The following is a 20,472-nucleotide window of genomic DNA, read 5'->3' as shown; positions in this document are numbered from 1 at the left end:
CACACGTCTTTATCACAGCCTGATCTGTTTCACCGGTCCTTGTTATTGTCTCCACCCCCTCCAGTTGTCGCTTGTTTTCCCCAGTGTATTTATCCCTGTGTTTCCTGTCTCTCTGTGCCAGTTTGTCTTCTATGTTTCCAAGTCAACCAGCATTTTTCCCGTTCTCCTGCCTTTGCTATTCTCCTTTTTCTAGTCCTCCCAGTTTTGACCCTTGCCTGTTTCTGGACTCTGTACCCACCTACCTGACCATTCTGCCTGCCTTGACCTTGAGCCTGTCTGCCACTCTGCTCCCTCCTGGACTCTGAACTGGTTTTGACCTTTTGCCTGTCCACGACCATTCTCTTGCCTACTCCTTTTTGGATTATGAAACATCTTAGACTCCAACCATTTGTCTCCAGTGTTTGCATCTGGGTCTTGCCTTGTGTCACGATAGTCTGAGCCTACAGGAATGTGACAGGCACACGTGCGACGGCTCTTGCCTCTACTGCGGAGGTCTTAGACATATCGTTCTACACGCCCAGAGTTGACAGGAAACGCCGGGGCTCACCAGGACAAGGGGAGACCCTGACGAGCTGTGAAATTACACTCCAGCTACCAGGTCACCATCTGACACTATCCGCAAACCTCCATTGGGACAACCGTCAGCACCAAGTTCAATTCTTCTTGGACTACAGGGCCACGGATCATTTCATTGACCAAGACTTTGCCAGAGAATTACAAATCGCCTGCATGAAATGTCTCATCCCTCTACAGATTCAAGACCTCGAAGGACGCCCCATCGGCTCCGGCATGGTGGAATATCAGACCAAACCTATTCTACTGTAGGTTCGGGTGAACCACTCAGAGACTCTTAGTTTTCTTTTGATCACTTCACCCGAGGCCAACCTTATCCTAAGGTACCCCTGGCTAGTGCTACATAACCCACTATTATCCTGTTCCACAGGACACCTACTAGACTGGGGTAAGAACTGTGAGTCTAAATGCCTAAGACCCCCACCAAGAGCCTCGTCGTGTTCCCCAGCATCCATTGAAACCAAGACGTTTCTGCTCTACCTCCCGAGTACTTTGACCCCTGGGAGGCCTTCAGTAGGAGGCAATCCGTCCATTCCCTCCTCATCATCCATACGACTGCGCCATAGAAGTCCTACCCGGCCCCCCTCCTCCCCGGGGCCGCCTGTACTCCCTCTCAACCTCTGAAGCCGCAGTCATGGACAGTTAAAACCCGGGAATCGCTGGAGGCAGGATTAATTCACTCCTCTACATCCCTAGCTGGTGCAGATTTCTTCGCGGGAAAGAAGGATGGAGGTCTTCGTCCCTGCATCGATTACAGTGGGCTGGACAGGATTTTGATTAAGTATGGTGTATTGGAGTCCACCTGTGGTAAATTCAATTGATTGGACATGATTTTGAAAGCCCCACACCTGTCTATATAAGGTTCTACAATTGACAGTGCATTTCAGAGCAAAAAACAAGCCAAGAAGTAGAAGGAATAGTTGTAGAGCTCTGAGACAAGATTATGTAGAGCGGAAGGGCACCAAAATATTTGTGCAGCTTTGAAGGTCCCCAAGACAGTGGCTTCCATCATTGTTAAATGGAAGAAGTTTGGAACCACCCAGACTGTTCCTAGAACTGTTCGCAAGGCCAAACTGAGCAATCGGGCAAAAGGGCCTTGGTCAAGGTGGTGACCAAAACCCGATGGTCACTTTGACAGAGCTCCAGAGTTCCTCTGTGGAGATGTGAGAACCTTTCAGAAGGACAACCATCTCTGCAGCACTCCACCAATCAGGCCTTTATTGTAAATTGGCCAGATGGAAGCCACTCCTCAGTAAAAAAGCATGACAGCCTGCTTGGAGTTAGCCAAAAGGCACCTAAAGGACTCTGAGACCATGAGAAACAAGATTCTCTGGTCTGATGAAATCAAGATTGAACTCTTTGGCTTGAATGCCAATCGTCACATCTGTAGGAAACCAGGCACCATTCATCACATCGCCAATACCATCCCTGCAGTGTAGCACGGTGGTGGCAACATCATGCTGTGGGGATGTTTTTCAGCGACAGGGACTGGGAGACTAGTCAGGATCGAGGGAAAGATGAACGGAGCAAAGCATGGAGAGATCCTTGATAAAAACAAGCAAACAAGCAAACAGCCAAGACAATGCAGGAGTGGCTTCGGGACAAGTCCCTGAATGCCCTTAAGTCTGGCTCTGGCTGAGACCTGAAAATAGCTGTGCAGCGACGCTCCCCATCCAACCAGACAGAGCTTGAGAGGATCTGCATAGAAGATGGTAGAAACTCTCCAAATACAGGTGTGCAAAGCTTGTAGTGTCATACCTAACTTATTCTTTACAGAGTCAAGTATATTTGTCAAGACCTCAATTATTCCTTGACTTGCACCATTCATTCTCGCTGTCTATAATTCTGTTATAACTTCTAATAGTAACACATTGGGAGAGAGTGAGGTGATTGCCATTTTGAAGTCCCCACATTTGAAGTTATTTTTGTTGGACATTACATAATTGGGAATAAGCTGGCATGCCACATCCTCCACAAACACCACACCCCACAAGAACATTTCCTGGAATAACTTAGTTTTTCAGAATTCTGATCGGTTTTATGCTTTAGCTGAGATTATTGTTTATTTGTCCAGGCCTCAATTATTCCTTGACTTGCACCATTAATTCTAAAGTTATAACTTCTAATAGTAACAAATTGTGAGAGAGTGAGTTGATTGCCATCTAAAAGCCAACATTTATTTTGCGGCAGTGCTGCCTGACAGCATCGTCTCTGATTGATTAAGTAACATAATGTAATATGTTAAAAATGTAATAACTCCAAAAATATAAGAGGTTTGCATTTGGGACTTTTGATATGTATACTAATGCAAATCCATATGTTATATGTGGTTACCATTAAGCTACCTTTTTAAAGTGATTCCAACTGGTACCAATGTTTTAACATTTCCAACTACGAATGAAACAAAAGAAACAAGATGTAGGGTATAATACTTACAACCATACCATTTAGCGACACCCAGCAATCTTGGGGGAAATCTTGTAGGAGGGGAACCAGGAACTGTAGACAACCATCCCAGTGGCAGAGCAGTAGCATCATCCCTATCAGATTAAATATTCTTACCACAGCACTGGCCAGGTCGTAGGTCATATGGAAGATCTGGAGACAGAGAAAAGAGAAGGGGGAAACAAGGATTCAAATATTAATAGTTCTCGGACAAAGATGATTGCTCCGAAACGCGACATTATTATTGAAATTAATTAAGTTACTAACCTGAAGCTCAGTATTTCACTTTTACATTCCTAAGACTGAGCACCCTTTCAACAGTCCAGAAAATACATCAAATTGTGGTTAGAGCGCAAGCATACTACAACTATCCAAAAATAGTTGTTTTTGTAGTCCAAAATGTTTCTTTTAAAGCAGTAGTAGAGAGGAGAGCCGCAGCCATTTTGGCCACGGGAGAATTTCAATCACTTTACAACACGGTGTAAGTGTAATTCACAGATGTTTGGGTATTCAGTATTTGTCATTGACATCATCCAAAGCAAACAGACCACAGTGAAATGGCAAAACATGTAAGGTTGCTGTACGCAGGGGGAATAAGTTCAGAAGAGGGCATAGCCAAGCCAATGCACAAGCCACAATAATAGCACATTTCAAAGCTTGTAATGATCAAACAACTGTTTATTTAAACTTAACAGGATTGCTGAGTACATGATTTCTAACACTTCCAGTTTAACACTTCCAGTCAGACATGTTATTAAATTAACATGTAAAGCATTTTCCTTTAAAAAAATGTTTTTTTAGTTACAGTTGAACCCCCATCCACACTATACATGCTTTACTAATACCCATATCAAATATTCAAAATCAACTGGATTTAACATGAGCAGACAGAGGGAGAGAACCAGAGAGATAGAGATCTAGAGAGAACGAGAGAGAGAGAGACACGATAACAATCATGTTGCTTAGTCAGAGCGAACCAGGGCACTGCTAGAATAAAAGCCAATCTACAGTGTGACTGAACAGGTCTGGAGAAAAGGATTGGCTGACATTGGATCAGAACAGAATAGAATCTCCTCACACTTATATGAGTTCCACTGTATCTGCTAATTAGTTCTCAATTGCATAGGAAACCCATTATTTCTCTCCTGGCTCATTATTCCATTACCCATTTTGGCCAAAGTGCCAATTACTGTCTTTCTGCAAAAAACCTGGAAGTGTTTGAGTGAAAATTCACAAAGTTCTAGTTTCACATGACAAACCAGCTATCACCCATTTAAAAAAAATGTAAAATGCAACATTTTGTTGAACCTGTCTACTGCCTTATCCCTCGTCCCCCACAACATGAAGGACCCAATCCGAGGGGTTGATGAGGTAATTTCTCCATAAACTGCTTTAAAAGTTACTAATGCATGCATGTAATTGAGTTTTAATGAGTTCTTAAGGTATTAGAATAAAATAAATGTTATTCTTAACATTTTTTTTCTATATTATTGCCCTGAGGGGGATAAATAAAAGCCATGTCAGAGACGCAAACTCGGTCTCAACCTTTAAGTCTTTACTGAAGACTCATCTCTTCAGTGGGTCATATGATTGAGTGTAGTCTGGCTCAGGAGTGGGAAGGTGAACGGAAAGGCTCTGGAGCAACGAACTGCCCTTGCTGTCTCTGCCTGGCCGGTTCCCCTCTTTCCACTGAGATTCTCTGACTCTAACCCTATTACAGGGGCTGAGTCACTGGCTTACTGGTGCTCTCTCATACCATCCCTGGGAGGGGTGCGTCACCTGAGTGGGTTGAGTCACTGATGTGGTCATCCTGTCTGGGTTGGCGCCCTCCCCTTGGGTTGTGCCGTGGCGGAGGTCTTTGTGGGCAAAGTGGGTGGGGTTATATCCTTCCTGTTTGGCCCTGTCCGGGGGTGTCCTCGGATGGGGCCACAGTGTCTCCTGACCCCTCCTGTCTCAGCCTCCAGTATTTATGCTGCAGTAGTTTATGTGTCGGGGGGCTAGGGTCAGTTTGTTATATCTGGAGTACTTCTCCTGTCCTATTCGGTGTCCTGTGTGAATTTAAGTGTGCTCTCTCTAATTCTCTCTTTCTCTCTTTCTTTCGGAGGACCTGAGCCCTAGGACCATGCCCCAGGACTACCTGACATGATGACTCCTTGCTGTCCCTAGTCCACCTGGCCTTGCTGCTGCTCCACTTTCAACTGTTCTGCCTTATTATTATTGGACCATGCTGGTCATTTATGAACATTTGAACATCTTGGCCATGTTCTGTTATAATCTCCACCCAGCACAGCCAGAAGATGACTGGCCACCCCACATAGCCTGGTTCCTCTCTAGGTTTCTTCCTAGGTTTTGGCCTTTCTATGGAGTTTTTCCTAGCCACCGTGCTTCTACACCTACATTGCTTGCTGTTTGGGGTTTTAGGCTGGGTTTCTGTACAGCACTTTAAGATATCAGCTGATGTACGAAGGGCTATATAAATCAATTTGATTTGATTGGATTTAGGGTCAGTTTGTTATATCTGGAGTACTTCTCCTGTCCTATTCGGTGTCCTGTGTGAATTTAAGTGTGCTCTCTCTAATTCTCTCTTTCTCTCTTTCTTTCGGAGGACCTGAGCCCTAGGACCATGCCCCAGGACTACCTGACATGATGACTCCTTGCTGTCCCTAGTCCACCTGGCCTTGCTGCTGCTCCACTTTCAACTGTTCTGCCTTATTATTATTGGACCATGCTGGTCATTTATGAACATTTGAACATCTTGGCCATGTTCTGTTATAATCTCCACCCGGCACAGCCAGAAGAGGACTGGCCACCCCACATAGCCTGGTTCCTCTCTAGGTTTCTTCCTAGGTTTTGGCCTTCGAGGGAGTTTTTCCTAGCCACCGTGCTTCTACACCTGCATTGCTTGCTGTTTGGGGTTGTAGGCTGGGTTTCTGTACAGCACTTTGAGATATCATCTGATGTACGAAGGGCTATATAAATACATTTGATTTGATAAATACCTAGTTGGAATGCTGTTGAATGCTGTAGAGTCAAGGTCTGGAAAAACAAATAGGCCTAATGTAATTCAAGATATTCAAGCAACACTGAGGAAGGTTTTGCCCCTTGTGGAACATTTGCACCTCCTTCTCACTATTATTCTAAAGTCAAGGTATCTGAAATTATATCGCAAGACAGTCTTATCGTTGATTCCGTGGTCATAATTGCTGAATAACTACTAAGCAAGCAACACATATTATAGAAGACAACATTTCACAGCAACAGATGTAGGATCTTAAATTGAGCCAGTTTTCTACAGCAGGAAAATATGTGGATTATAATTAACATAAATTGTTGTAGGGCATAATACATTTTTCATAAAGGAAAATTGAGTCCGCAATTTCAATGTGGAAATTACAATCTTCAGAAGCCTTTTTAACCCATTACAGTCTATGCCATTTAAAAAACATGTACAACCCCTTGAAGTATAAAAAAATAACTTTTTGGGATGAAATATTGTATTTGGCCTTACTGCTATTAGACCTTACTAACACATTGAATAACAGATTCACCAAATGGAACAACATGTAGTGAACAATCTAAAGGAACTTTGTTCTGAAGTGTCTGTCCTATATCTAAAGGAAATAAGAAAGATCAGGAAACATATCTAAACATTTTTTGGTACTAAACAATCTCCATATGTACTTCCCTTCATTTTGTCAACTGATACCAGGGGACCTTCAGACAAGTCTTGTGAGGCCTGTTGGTGTCCTAGATATATACGTGTTAGTGAAAGTCTCACCTTTGTGAACAGAGGGGTCATATTAGTGTGATGCCCAAAATTTTCAGAAGCTACAGACAGAAGTTGGTAGATTGGCTATACTGACTTCAGAGAGGCTTTTTACATTATGCTAATTCGATTTCCGTGGGGGAGCAGACATCAACTCTAAGGGGTTAAACCTCCTGCACCAGGGTGTTCAAATTAAGACCCTACATCTGTAGATACCAACACATAAGGATTGGGGTCAATTTAATTAAAATTCCAGTCAATTCAGTATACTGAAATTCCAATTGCATTTATCTTCAATGCTTTTCAATTAAGAAAGTTAAATTGGAATATTGTTTCCTTCTGAAATTGACCCCAACCCTGCAACACGTCGTAAATACTGAAACTGCATGACAACACTGACCTGGGCATGACGTAGCAAAATGGGACAATCACATGTACCCTAATCCTTACTTTCTGACTTGATTTTCCCTTACAAAATGTATAAATGCCTACCAAAATGTAATTCATTATAATCCACATACAGTGGGGCAAAAAATTATTTAGTCAACCCCACAAAAAAGTATTTAGTCAACCCCACTTAAAAAGATGAGAGGCCTGTAATTTTTATCATAGGTACACTTCAACTATGACATACAAAATGAGAAAAAAAATCCAGAAAATCGCATTGTAGGATTTTTAATGAATTTATTTGCAAATTATGGTGGAAAATAAGTATTTGGTCAATAACAAAAGTTTCTCAATACTTTGTTATATACCCTTTGTTGGCAATGACAGAGGTCAAACGTTTTCTGTAAGTCTTCACAAGGTTTTCACACACTGTTGCTGGTATTTTGGCCCATTCCTCCAAGCAGATCTCCTCTAGAGCAGTGATGTTTTGGGGCTGTTGCTGGGCAACACGGACTTTCAACTCCCTCCAAAGATTTTCTATGGGGTTGAGATCATCTGAAGATAATCAAAGGTTAGTGATTTATTTTATCTCTTTCTGCTTTTTGTGACTCCTCTCTTTGGCTGGAAAAATGGCTGAGTTTTTCTTTGGCTTGGTGGTGACCTAACATAGTTTTTGATGCTTTCGCTGTAAAACCTATTTGAAATCGGACACTGTGGTGGGATTAACAACAAGATTACCTTTCAAACGGTATTAAATACATGTATGTTTTAGGAATTTTAATTATGAGATTTCTGTTTTTTAAATTTGGCACCCTGCACTTTCAATGCCTGTTGTCATATCATCCCGTTAACGGGATTGCAGCCCGCAGCATGCACCCTCGCGCACCCATATTACAATTGTCACTTTCTCACTCTCCCACTCAAAGTTCTGCCCTCCCCTTTTATTTTCTACTGACTTCATGATGACTCCATGATGTACTGAAGAAAAAGCATGTGGATGTATTGAAGCCAAGACATACTGGAGCTCTACTGCCAATAGCCCTTCCATTAACCTCATAGGACATGTCTCTCGCACACACACACACACACACACACACACACACACACACACACACACACACACACACACACACACACACACACACACACACACACACACACACACACACACACACACACACACACACACACACACACACACACACACACACACACACACACACACACACACACACACACACACACACACACGGGCCAGATATACACTCTTCTGCCAATGAACCTCTCATTGACCTTGCAGGACCTGTCACAAACATGTAATCATCATGTCCCTGTCTGTGTGGGAATGTGATTGGACATCCTCCCTGTTACTCAGTCACTCAGGCCCTGTGCTATTCAGGTGTTGTCATTTGCGCTACGCCATGTGGACCCAACATTTATAGTTGAAGGTTTTGTAACACTCCCTCGTAGCGCAGTAGTCTAAGGCACTGCATCTCAGTGCTAGAGGTGTCACTACAGACTGGTTTGATTAAAGGCTGTATCACAACCGGCTGTGATTGGGAGTCCCAGCATCGTCTGGGTTAGGGCTTGGCCGGGGTAGGCCGTCATTGTAAATAATAAATGTGTTCTTAAATTACTTGCCTAGTTTAAAAACAACACTGCACCATCCTTAACTTCTTGGATATAGGGGGCGCTCTTTTAATTTATGCTTAAAAAACGTTCCCGTTTTAAACAAGATATTTTGTCACGAAAAGATGCTCGACTATGTCACGCCTTGGTCATTGTATTTTGTGTTTTTGGTATATGTTTGGGTAAGCCAGGGTTTGACATGGGTTTATATGTTGTGTTTCATATTGGGGTTTGTAGTAATTGGGATTGTGTATGATTAGGGGTGTGTCTAGTTAGGCTTGGCTGCCTGGGGCGATTCTCAATCAGAGTCAGGTGCTTGTCGTTGTCTCTGATTGAGAACCGCATTTAGAAAGCCTGACTTTCGCGTTGTAATTTGTGGGTGTTTGTTCCTGTCTTAGTGTTGTAGTCACCAGATAGGCTGTAATAGGTTTCACGTTTCGTTTGTTGTTTTCATATACAGTTATTTCATGTACCGTGATTATTTTCATTAAAGTCATGAGTAACCTACACGCTGCATTTCGGTCTGACTCTCTTCATAGAACAGACGAACGACGTTACAGACTATGCATATAATTGACAGCTTTGGAAAGAAAACACTCTGACGTTTCCAAAACTGCAAAGATATTGTCTGTGAGTACCACAGAACTAATGCTACAGGCGAAACCAAGATGAAATTTCATACAGGAAGTGCCCCAGATTTTGAATGTGCTGTGTTCCAATGTCTCCTTATATGGCTGTGTATGGGTCACGAATGAGCTTAGACTTTCTGTCGTTTCCCCAAGGTGTCTACAGCATTGTGACGTATTTGTAGGCAAATCATTGGAAGATTGACCTTAAGAGGCTACATCTACCAGGTGGCCGCTTGGTGTCCTCCGTTGCAATTATTGCGTAATCTCCAGCCGCGTGTATTTTTTGTTTGCTTCCAGGAGAAACACAGCTGCCATGAATGATTTAACCCATTGACTACTCTGACAGAACTACAAAGTTTGTTGGCTGAGATGGGAGACCCTGCCAGAAGGACAACAGTCCCTACAGCACTTCACCAATCTGGGCTTTATGGTCGCCAGATGGAAAAATGCACATGACAGCATGCCTGGAGTTTACAAAAGGCACGTAAAAGACTGAGAACATAAGGCAAAAGATTCTGTGGTCTGATGAGACAAAAAGATAATAGCATGATACATTTGTAAATTGCAAAGACTTTGAAAAACATGTTTTTACTTTGTCATTATTGTCACGTTCTGACCATCGTTCGTATGTGTTTTCCTTGTTTTAGTGTTGGTCAGGACATGAGCTGGGTGGGCATTCTATGTTGTGTGGTTTGTCTATTTCTATGTTTGGCCTGATATGGTTCTCAGAGGCAGGTGTTAGTCATTGTCTCTGATTGGGAACCATATTTAGGTAGCCTGTTTTGTGTTGGGTTTTGTGGGTGATTGTTTCTGTCTCTGTGTTTGCACCAGATAGGACTGTTTAGGTTTTCGCACATTTATTGTTTTGTTAGTTATTTCATGTCTAGTTCCTTTATTAAAGAACATGAATAACCACCACGCTGCATTTTGGTCTGCTTCTCCTTCACCACAGGAAAACCCTTACAATTATGGCATATTGTGTATAGATGGGTGGGCAAAAAATCTGTTTAATCCATTTTGAATTCAGGCTGTAAAATATCAAAATGTGGAAATCAAATGTTATATGTCACATGCGCAGAATACAACAGTGAAATGCTTACTTACAAGCCCTTAACAACATTGCAGTTTTAAGAAAAATAAGTGTTAAGTAAACATTGATAAAGAACAAAGAGTTAAAGTGCAACAATAAAATAACAGTAGTGAGGCTATATACAGGGGGTACCGGTACAGAGTCAATGTGCGGGGGCACAGGTTAGTCGAGGTAATTGGGGTAATATGTACATGTAGGTAGAGTTAAAATGACTATGCATAGATAATAACCAGAGAGCAGCAGCGTAAAAATGGGGGTGGGGGATGCAAATAGTCTGGGTAAACATTTGATTAGCTGTTCAGGAGTCTTAAGGCCTATATATATATATATATATATAAAGGCTTGGGGATAGAAGCTGTTAAGAAGCCTTTTGGATCTTGACTTGGCAATCATTAACACTGTGTCTCAGAAGTTTCCGTCCATGACTGATGCAACCCGAAAAGGGTTGAAGACAGAGTTAATGAGTACTTGGGGAACAGAGAATGTCTGGACATGCTCTCCCTTATGTAAGGAATTGGGCAATTTCCCATTGTTTTCATAAAATAATGATAAAAAATACTCTTTCAAACTGCAGATGTTGATTTAGTCATGGATCCATCACGAATTACTATGGGAATAAATATCACTGATTTACAGAAATATTGGAACAAAGCACCATATTTTCCAATCCATCCTCATGTAAGAAAGCTAATGTTTAAGTTCCTTGCTCAGAACATGAGAACATATGAAAGCTGGTGGTTCCTTTTAACATGAGTCTTCAATATTCCCAGGAAGGAAGTTTTTGGTTGTAGGAATTATAGGACTATTTCTCTCTATATGATTTGTATGTCATATACCTTTGACTATTGGATGTTCTTATAGGCACTTTAGTGTAACAGTATAGCCTCCGTCCCTCTCCTCGCTCCTACTTGCGCTCCTACCAGATACACAGTGTTACCCATGCAGAGCAAGGGGAACAACTACTCCAAGTCTCAGAGCGAGTGACGTTTGAAACGGTAGTAGTGTACACCCCGCTAACTAGCTAGCCATTTCACATCGGTTACACCAGCCTAATCTTGGGAGTTGATAGGCTTGAAGTCATAAACAGCGCAATGCTTGAAGCATTGTGAAGAGCTGCTTGCAAAACGCACGAAAGTGCTGTTTGAATGAATGCTTACGAGCCTGCTGGTGCCTACCATTCGCTCAGTCAGACTGCTCTATCAAATCATAGACTTAATTATAATATAATAACACACAGAAATATGAGCCTTAGGTCATTAATATGGTCGACAATTCTTCGACCGCTAACGCAATTCTTCGACCGCTAACGCAGTGACATCATGAATGTTCTATTGTCATCCGACATCAAACTTGTCGTTATGAAAATTGATAAACACAAAAACTACAGGCTGCATGACATCAGCAGCCTGGTTGTCCTAAATACCATAACTATTGTATTTTAACACCAATAAAACCACACGTTTAAAAACAAATTTTCTTTTCTTTCAAACTTCTGACTACTTTCCCAAAAGGTTAGTCCAAACCTATGACATATTCCTCTGTGTCACTGCTATTCAAGCTGAAATGGTGATCACTGTTAGCCTAAAGAGTTTATTAATTAGATAGAACTACAGCTAGCTATCAGTAGGTCTACATACCAAAATATTTTACATAGTTCTTCAAACACTATACAAATTATTTTAAAGAGCTATCATCACTAGATTATCATTTCATTAAATACATAATATTTTTCTCCTCAAATAATAACTTAAAAGGTTCTAATTCCTTATTATTCCCCCTTCCACTACAACAGCAAGTGTTGAAATTAAGAAAGCAAAAAAACAAGTTGCAAAACCATGATTTATTTTCTCTCGTTTCAAAAATGACTACATTTTATGATGGCCCACAGCAACCAGAAACAAAATGTTATCAAAGCTTAAAATAGATTTGCAGTAGGGAAAATGACAGGGCATCTGATGACGGTTTCACTGCATAAAGCCAACAAGACAAGGTGAGTCCAATATAATACAATTTGAGTTTCTAGCTGACTTTGAACAGCAGACCTGAGTTTCCTACAATACTCTGTAATGTTTGATCATTACATCATCCTTCGACTAAAATCAAACTTAATTTACACTGAACGTTTTACAAAAGTAAATCATGCATCTATTTATCTGAAACCCACGGCATGATTGATTCAGAGTTGCTTTGCTTTCTTAAGAGTGTTGTCCACATGATCCTGCTTTTCATTCCCATCTTCTGACAGAAGATCGCTTTGCCTTATGTCTTTCTTCTTTCAGTTTTCACACAGGCAACTTTAGTTTAGAAACATTTGTCATCTAACTGCCCCACGATCCAAAGTAATAAGGTTGATATAGTAATCAGTCAAAGTACTTTAACTAAATGTAACTGTTTTTCTTTAACTACTTCCACTACCGGAAAAATACCTTTTAAAGTGCTAAAGCAAGCACCACAACTTTACTTCATGTAAAGTTACCATCTAGTTAAAAGCATGATAATGATCGATGGAAACAACCTTGCAGATCTGCACAAAAAGTGATCTTGAAAGTGTCATAAATAGACAGGAAAGGAAAGCAGGATCTGAAACTGCTGCATAATATCAAGTCATACCCCAAGGCTCATCTGATTGCCATACAGGATCACTTATCTTGTTGTAAAACAAAAGTAAATCTGAAATGCCAGAAAAAAGTCATAGCCTACATGTTCTTCTCAGGTTTATGTTGTGTGATATTTGTTTGTGTTCTCTCTTTCTCCTACATTTCTTTACGAAAACATTAACTGCGAGGCCATGCAGAGCAGAGTAGAGGGCCGGGTCCCTGACTGTTGTTGTCTGTTACTGTCACCATCAAGTCCCAGTAAGGGGTCTGTGTGTGTGTGTGCTCGAACGCACGCGTGCATACGCGTGTGTCTTCTCTTCTCGCCATGGAGAAGTCCCTGCCTCCCTGCATCCTCATTCCTCTACTCTGAATGTGTCTCTCTGAACCTTCAGGCTCTGCACACTGCCGGCTGGATCTATTTTGGTCCTGCATGTGTGATAACCTCCACACTTCTGTTCATCCTTAATCTGTACATTTCCATTCTGAGCAACATCCACATGAGCAGGGGCCCTGTCGTATGGTGGACGGTTTAGTTCAGACTCTTTTAGCTATCCTAGCTATAGCTGCTTGGCTTCTCCTTGCATGTAGAGCCACAGACAAGGGGAAGGTAAATACATCACAGGTCCACACATTACACTAACAATCTGAAATACATATATATATATATACAGCCATTATATGACTCATTTTGTGTTTCTTGTGTCTGATTAGACCAAACTCAACCAAATCCAAGCGTGTGTTTGACAAGTTCATAATGCTACAAATTAATAAACTTCTTTCATCCTTCAAATATAAAGGACAGGACAGGATGGGAAGCCCAGAGCTGTCACGCCCTGACCATAGAGAGCCCTTGGTTCTCTATGGTGTAGTAGGTCAGGGCGTGACTAGGGGGTGATCTAGTATATTTATTTCTATTTTGGTGTGCTTGGTATGGTTCCCAATTAGAGGGAGCTGGTAATCGTTGCCTCTAATTGGGGATCATATTTAGGTAGCCTTTTTCCCACCTGTGTTTTGTGGGAGATTGTTTTGAGTTAGAGCATGTGGCACCTCTGATGTCACGGTACGTTTGTTTCTTTTTGTTTGGAAGTTTCGCGTGAAGGAGTTTTGGACATAGGAAGAAGTAATGGGTGGATGCGAGACCCTTCCTTGGCGGCAGATGGAAGACTATGATGGAGGAAATCAGGGGTTCGGGGCCACAGAAATCCCAAGGACAACCCCAAGGTTATTTTTGGGGTGGGGCACAAGGGCTGGCCGGTTGAGCCGAGGAGAGTGCCAGAGCCCGAATAGCAAAGTCTGGAGGAGCTTGTCACTACGGAAACCAGAGCAGCTGGCGACGGTTCCCAGTCCGGAAACTCCTTCGACGGTCCACAGTCCGGAACCTCCTGCGACAGTCCACAGTCCGGAATCATCTGCGCCGAAGCCCAGTCCAGGCACGGTGTCCAGTCCTGCTCCATGGCCAGAGCCTTCCTCTACACCGATGCCCAGTCCAGGCACGGTGTCCAGTCCTGCTCCATGGCCGGAGCCTTCCTCTACACCGATGCCCAGTTCAGGCACGGTGTCCAGTCCTGCTCCATGACCGGAGCCTTCTTCTGCGCCGGTGCCCACTCCAGCTCCAAGGCCGGAGCCTTCCTCTACGCCGATGCCCAGTCCAGGTACAGTGTCCAGTCCCGCTCCATGGCAGGTGCCGTCTACTGCGCCAGTGCCCGGTCCAAGCACAGCGTCCAGTCCAGCTCCAGGACAGGAGCCTTCCGATGCACATTCCAGGCATGGCGTTCAGCCCGGGGCCATGGCCGGATCCGGGTTCTGGGCGGGGGCTACGGCCTGCACCGGAGCCGCCACCGACACTAATCAACCCCCTACCCTCCCAATTTTGTTTTAGGTTTTGCGGCCGGAGTCCGCACCTTTGGGAGGGGGGTACTGTCACGCACTCCCAAAGGAGGTGATCTGTAGTAGATCAGGGCGTGACTAGGGGGTGATCTAGTATATTTATTTCTATGTTGGTGTGCTTGGTATGGTTCCAAATTAGTGATCTGTAGTAGATCAGGGCGTGACTAGGGGGTGATCTAGTATATTTATTTCTATGTTGGTGTGCTTGGTCCGTCTATCCACACAACCGTGACAAGAGCAATGGATGGATGGAAGGGTAGAGCATGTGCTCTGTTGTTCTAGGCTCCTTTGAGTTGTGTTTTTGGACAGCCACCATGTCACGTTCTGACCTTTATTTCCTTTGTTTTTGTTGTTATTTAGTATGGTCAGGGCTTGAGTTGGGGTGGGCAGTCTATGTTTGTTTTTCTATGTTTTTGGGATTTCTATGTTTCGGCCTAGTATGGTTCCCAATCAGAGGCAGGTGTCATTAGTTGTCAGATCTCCTGTGCTTACCCACAGCCCGGTTCAACCTGTGCCTGCACTCTGGAGGGTCCGGGCTAGAGTAGTTATCCAGCCTGGTGGTGCCAAGGCTGCGCACCAGAGCTCCAGTGCTCCCCCACAGCCCGGTCCTTCAGGTGCCTCCTCCTAACACCAAGCCCCCTGGAGGTCTCCCCAGCCTGGTGGGTCCTGTCGCAGCCCCACGCACCAGGCTGTCTCTCTGTCTCCTCCCTACAGGTGCTCCCGCCTATCCAGCGCTGCCGGAGTCTCCCGCCTATCCGGCGCCATTCGGGACCCATTTTTAGGGTCCCCAGTCTATGTTTCGGCCTAGTATGGTTCTCAATTAGAGGCAGGTGTCATTAGTTGTCTCTGATTTAGAATCATACTTAGGTAGCCTGGGTTTCACTGTTTGTTTGTGGGTGTTTGTTTCTGTGTTTGTTCACCACACGGTACGGTTTCGGTTATTCACATTACGTTTATTGTTTTTGTATTTTTAGTGTTAGGTATCCTGTGTGTGTGTGTGTGTGTGTGTGTGTGTGTGTGTGTGTGTGTGTGTGTGTGTATCCTGTGTTATTTTCTCTCCTTCTCCCCTCACAGGTGAAAATCATCACTCCTCAATCAATCATCAATCAGAAGACACACCTTCTCCTGTTTCCTACCCAATCACAGTTTATTTCCCTTGGTTTAAAAACCCTGTCAGTTGTTTGCTCTAGAGCTCAATCTCTCTGTTTCACGCTCTCTTTATGTATTGAGCCATCTTTTGTTTGAGCACCTCCATAGCACTTTCATCACCTGTGAGTATTGTTTTTGGTTATGGTGTTTGTTTGCTGGTGGTAAAAGGGGGAAACAAGACAAGTCGCCCATGGGCATACACTACCCGTAGGTAGACTTTGTTAAATACACTAGTTAGAACTGGGCGGACCACCCACTGTATTTTTGGTTAGTTAGCTGTTGTTGAAATAGGCTAGTCTATCTTAGGGGTGTTTTTGAATACTTATTATTACAGGGACAAGACATGACAATAAATGACAAACATGACAGTACCCCCCACTCACCGAGCGCCTCCTGGCGCACTCGAGGAGGAATCCTGGCGGCAACGGAGGAAATCATCGATGAGCGAACGGTCCAGCACGTCCCGAGACGGAACCCAACTCCTCTCCTCAGGACCGTAACCCTCCCAATCCACTAGGTATTGGTGACCCCGTCCCGAACGCATGTCCATAATCTTATGTACCTTGTAAATAGGTGCGCTCTCGACAAGGACGGGAGGGGGAGGGAAGACGAACGGGGGTGCGAAGAAAGGGCTTAACACAGGAGACATGGAAGACAGGATGGACGCGACGAAGATGTCGCGGAAGAAGCAGTCGCACAGCGACAGGATTGACGACCTGGGAGACACGGAACGGACCAATGAACCGCGGAGTCAACTTACGAGAAGCTGTCGTAAGAGGAAGGTTGCGAGTGGAAAGCCACACTCTCTGGCCGCAACAATACCTTGGACTCTTAATCCTGGGCGTTTGTTGGCGGCTCACCGTCTGTGCCCTGTAACGGCAAAGTGCAGACCCTGCCTCCTCCAGGTGCCTTCACAACGTTGGACAAACGCTTGAGGCGGAGGGAACGCTGGACTCGGCAAGCTGGGATGAGAACAAGGAGGCTGGTAACCCAGACTACTCTGAAACGGAGATAAACTGCAGCAGCCGAAGGAAGCGAGGTTGTGAGCGTATTCTGCCCAGGGAGCTGTTCTGCCCAAGACGGGGTTTCTCTGAAAGAAGAGCTCAGCCCATTATCGATAAATAATCAGATTGGCCCTCAACTGACCGTTGGGCGGATGAGGACCGGAAGCGAGCCCGGACGCACCAATCAAGCGACAGAACTCCCTCAAAACTGTGGCGTGGTGGACTTTCTGTACACAAACTTGTCTAACTTGGGAGGCCATAATTCTGAGCCTACATTCTCTAATATGATTTTAGTACGTCTCTACATACGCGGGAAGGAAGTTTAGCGAGGGAATGAAATGTGCCGCCTTAGAGAACCTATCGACAACCGTCAGAATCACAGTCTTCCCCGCAGACAAAGGCAGACCGGTAATGAAGTCTAAGGCAATGTGAGACCATGGTCGAGAAGGAATGGGGAGCGGTCTGAGACGACCGGCAGGAGGAGAGTTACCCGACTTAGTCTGCGCGCAGTCCGAACAAGCAGCCACGAAGCGGCGCGTGTCACGCTCCTGAGTCGGCCACCAAAAGCGCTGGCGAATAGACGCAAGAGTGCCTCGAACACCGGGATGACCAGCTAACTTGGCAGAGTGAGCCCACTGAAGAACAGCCAGACGAGTGGAAACAGGAACGAAAAGGAGGTTACTAGGACAAGCGCGCGGCGACGCAGTGTGCGTGAGTGCTTGCTTAACCTGTCTTTCAATTCCCCAGACTGTTAACCCGACAACACGCCCATAAGGAAGAATCCCCTCGGGATCAGTAGAAGCCACAGAAGAACTAAACAGACGGGATAAGGCATCAGGCTTGGTGTTCTTGCTACCCGGACGGTAAGAAATCACAAACTCGAAACGAGCGAAAAACAACGCCCAACGAGCTTGACGGGCATTAAGTCGTTTGGCAGAACGGATGTACTCAAGGTTCTTATGGTCTGTCCAAACGACAAAGGACGGTCGCCCCCTCCAACCACTGTCGCCATTCGCCTAGGGCTAAGCGGATGGCGAGCAGTTCACGGTTACCCACATCATAGTTGCGCTCAGATGGCGACAGGCGATGAGAAAAATAAGCGCAAGGATGAACCTTATCGTCAGACTGGAAGCGCTGGGATAGAATGGCTCCCACGCCTACCTCTGAAGCGTCAACCTCGACAATGAATTGTCTAGTGACGTCAGGAGTAACGAGGATAGGAGCGGACGTAAAACGTTCTTTTAGAAGATCAAAAGCTCCCTGGGCGGAACCGGACCACTTAAAACACGTCTTGACAGAAGTAAGAGCTGTGAGAGGGGCAGCAACTTGACCGAAATTACGAATGAAACGCCGATAGAAATTAGCGAAACCTAAAAGCGCTGCAACTCGACACGTGACCTTGGAACGGGCCAATCACTGACAGCTTGGACCTTAGCGGAATCCATCTGAATGCCTTCAGCGGAAATAACGGAACCGAGAAAAGTAACGGAGGAGACATGAAAAGAGCACTTCTCAGCCTTTACGTAGAGACAATTCTCTAAAAGGCGCTGTAGAACACGTCGAACGTGCTGAACATGAATCTCGAGTGACGGAGAAAAAATCAGGATATCGTCAAGATAGACAAAAACAAAAATGTTCAGCATGTCTCTCAGAACATCATTAACTAATGCCTGAAAAACAGCTGGCGCATTGGCGAGACCGAACGGCAGAACCCGGTACTCAAAATGCCCTAACGGAGTGTTAAACGCCGTTTTCCACTCGTCCCCCTCTCTGATGCGCACGAGATGGTAAGCGTTACGAAGGTCCAACTTAGTAAAGCACCTGGCTCCCTGCAGAATCTCGAAGGCTGATGACATAAGGGGAAGCGGATAACGATTCTTAACCGTTATGTCATTCAGCCCTCGATAATCCACGCAGGGCGCAGAGTACCGTCCTTCTTCTTAACAAAAAAGAACCCCGCCCCGGCCGGAGAAGAAGAAGGCACTATGGTACCGGCGTCAAGAGACACAGACAAATAATCCTCGAGAGCCTTACGTTCGGGAGCCGACAGAGAGTATAGTCTACCTCGAGGAGGAGTGGTCCCCGGAAGGAGATCAATACTACAATCATACGACCGGTGAGGAGGAAGGGAGTTGGCTCGGGACCGACTGAAGACCGTGCGCAGATCATGATATTCCTCCGGCACTCCTGTCAAATCGCCAGGTTCCTCCTGAGAAGTAGGGACAGAAGAAATGGGAGGGATGGCAGACATTAAACACTTCACATGACAAGAAACGTTCCAGGATAGGATAGAATTACTAGACCAATTAATAGAAGGATTATGACATACAAGCCAGGGATGACCCAAAACAACAGGTGTAAACGGTGAACGGAAAATCAAAAAGAAATAGTCTCACTGTGGTTACCAGATACTGTGAGAGTTAAAGGTAGTGTCTCAAATTTGATACTGGGAAGATGACTACCATCTAAGGCAAACATGGGCGTAGGCCTGTCTAACGGTCTGAAAGGAATGTTATGTTTCCGAGCCCATGCTTCGTCCATGAAACAACCCTCAGCCCCAGAGTCAATCAAAGCACTGCATGTAGCACCCGAACCGGTCCAGCGTAGATGGACCGACATAGTAGTACAAGATCTAGATGAAGGGACCTGAGTAGTAGCGCTCACCAGTAGCCCTCCGCTTACTGATGGGCTCTGGCCTCTTACTGGACATGAATTAACAAAATGTCCAGCAACTCCACAATAGAGGCACAGGCGGTTGGTGATCCTCCGTTCCCTCTCCTTATTCGAGATGCGAATCCCTCCCAGCTGCATGGGCTCAGTCTCAAAGCCAGAGGAGGGAGATGGTTGCGATGCGGAGCAGGGAAACACCGTTGATGCGAGCTCTCTTCCACGAGCCCGGTGACGAAGATCTACCCGTCGTTCTATGCGGATGGCGAGAGCAATCAAAGAGTCCACATCTGAAGGAACCTCCCGGGAGAGGATCTCATCCTTAACCGCTGCGTGGAGTCCCTCCAGAAAACGAGCGAGCAGCGCCGGCTCGTTCCACTCACTAGAGGCAGCATCTGATGAAGGCACAAAACACGACAGGACAGGGTGATACACAATCACGGCAAAAACACGACAGGACAGGGCGAAACGCAATCACAGCATGGTGAATACAATACGAGGAACCGACGGAACAGGAACGGATCACAAAGGAATAAATAGGGAGTCTAATCAGGGAAAGGATCGGGAACAGGTGTGGGAAGACTAAATGATGATTAGGGGAATAGGAACAGCTGGGAGCAGAGGAACGGACGACAGAGAGAAGAGAGCG

The 20,472-nt window shown here is 44.8% G+C and overlaps 1 protein-coding gene across 1 annotated transcript in view; it reads right to left on the bottom strand.

Moving 5' to 3' along the window:
• LOC124048681 (potassium/sodium hyperpolarization-activated cyclic nucleotide-gated channel 1-like) overlaps positions 1–20,472 on the bottom strand; it is a 178,611-nt gene that overhangs the window by 105,132 nt on the left and 53,007 nt on the right. The window contains exon 3 of the mRNA XM_046369697.1: positions 3,010–3,171. Coding sequence (XP_046225653.1) covers positions 3,010–3,171 — 162 coding nt within the window. The remainder of the gene's footprint in view (positions 1–3,009; positions 3,172–20,472) is intronic.

Source organism: Oncorhynchus gorbuscha, linkage group LG11 (assembly GCF_021184085.1).
Source record: "Oncorhynchus gorbuscha isolate QuinsamMale2020 ecotype Even-year linkage group LG11, OgorEven_v1.0, whole genome shotgun sequence".
In the NCBI taxonomy this organism is placed as follows: domain Eukaryota; kingdom Metazoa; phylum Chordata; class Actinopteri; order Salmoniformes; family Salmonidae; genus Oncorhynchus; species Oncorhynchus gorbuscha.
The sequence above is the reverse complement of the archived record's forward strand: the minus strand, read 5'-3'. Positions and strand labels throughout refer to the sequence as shown.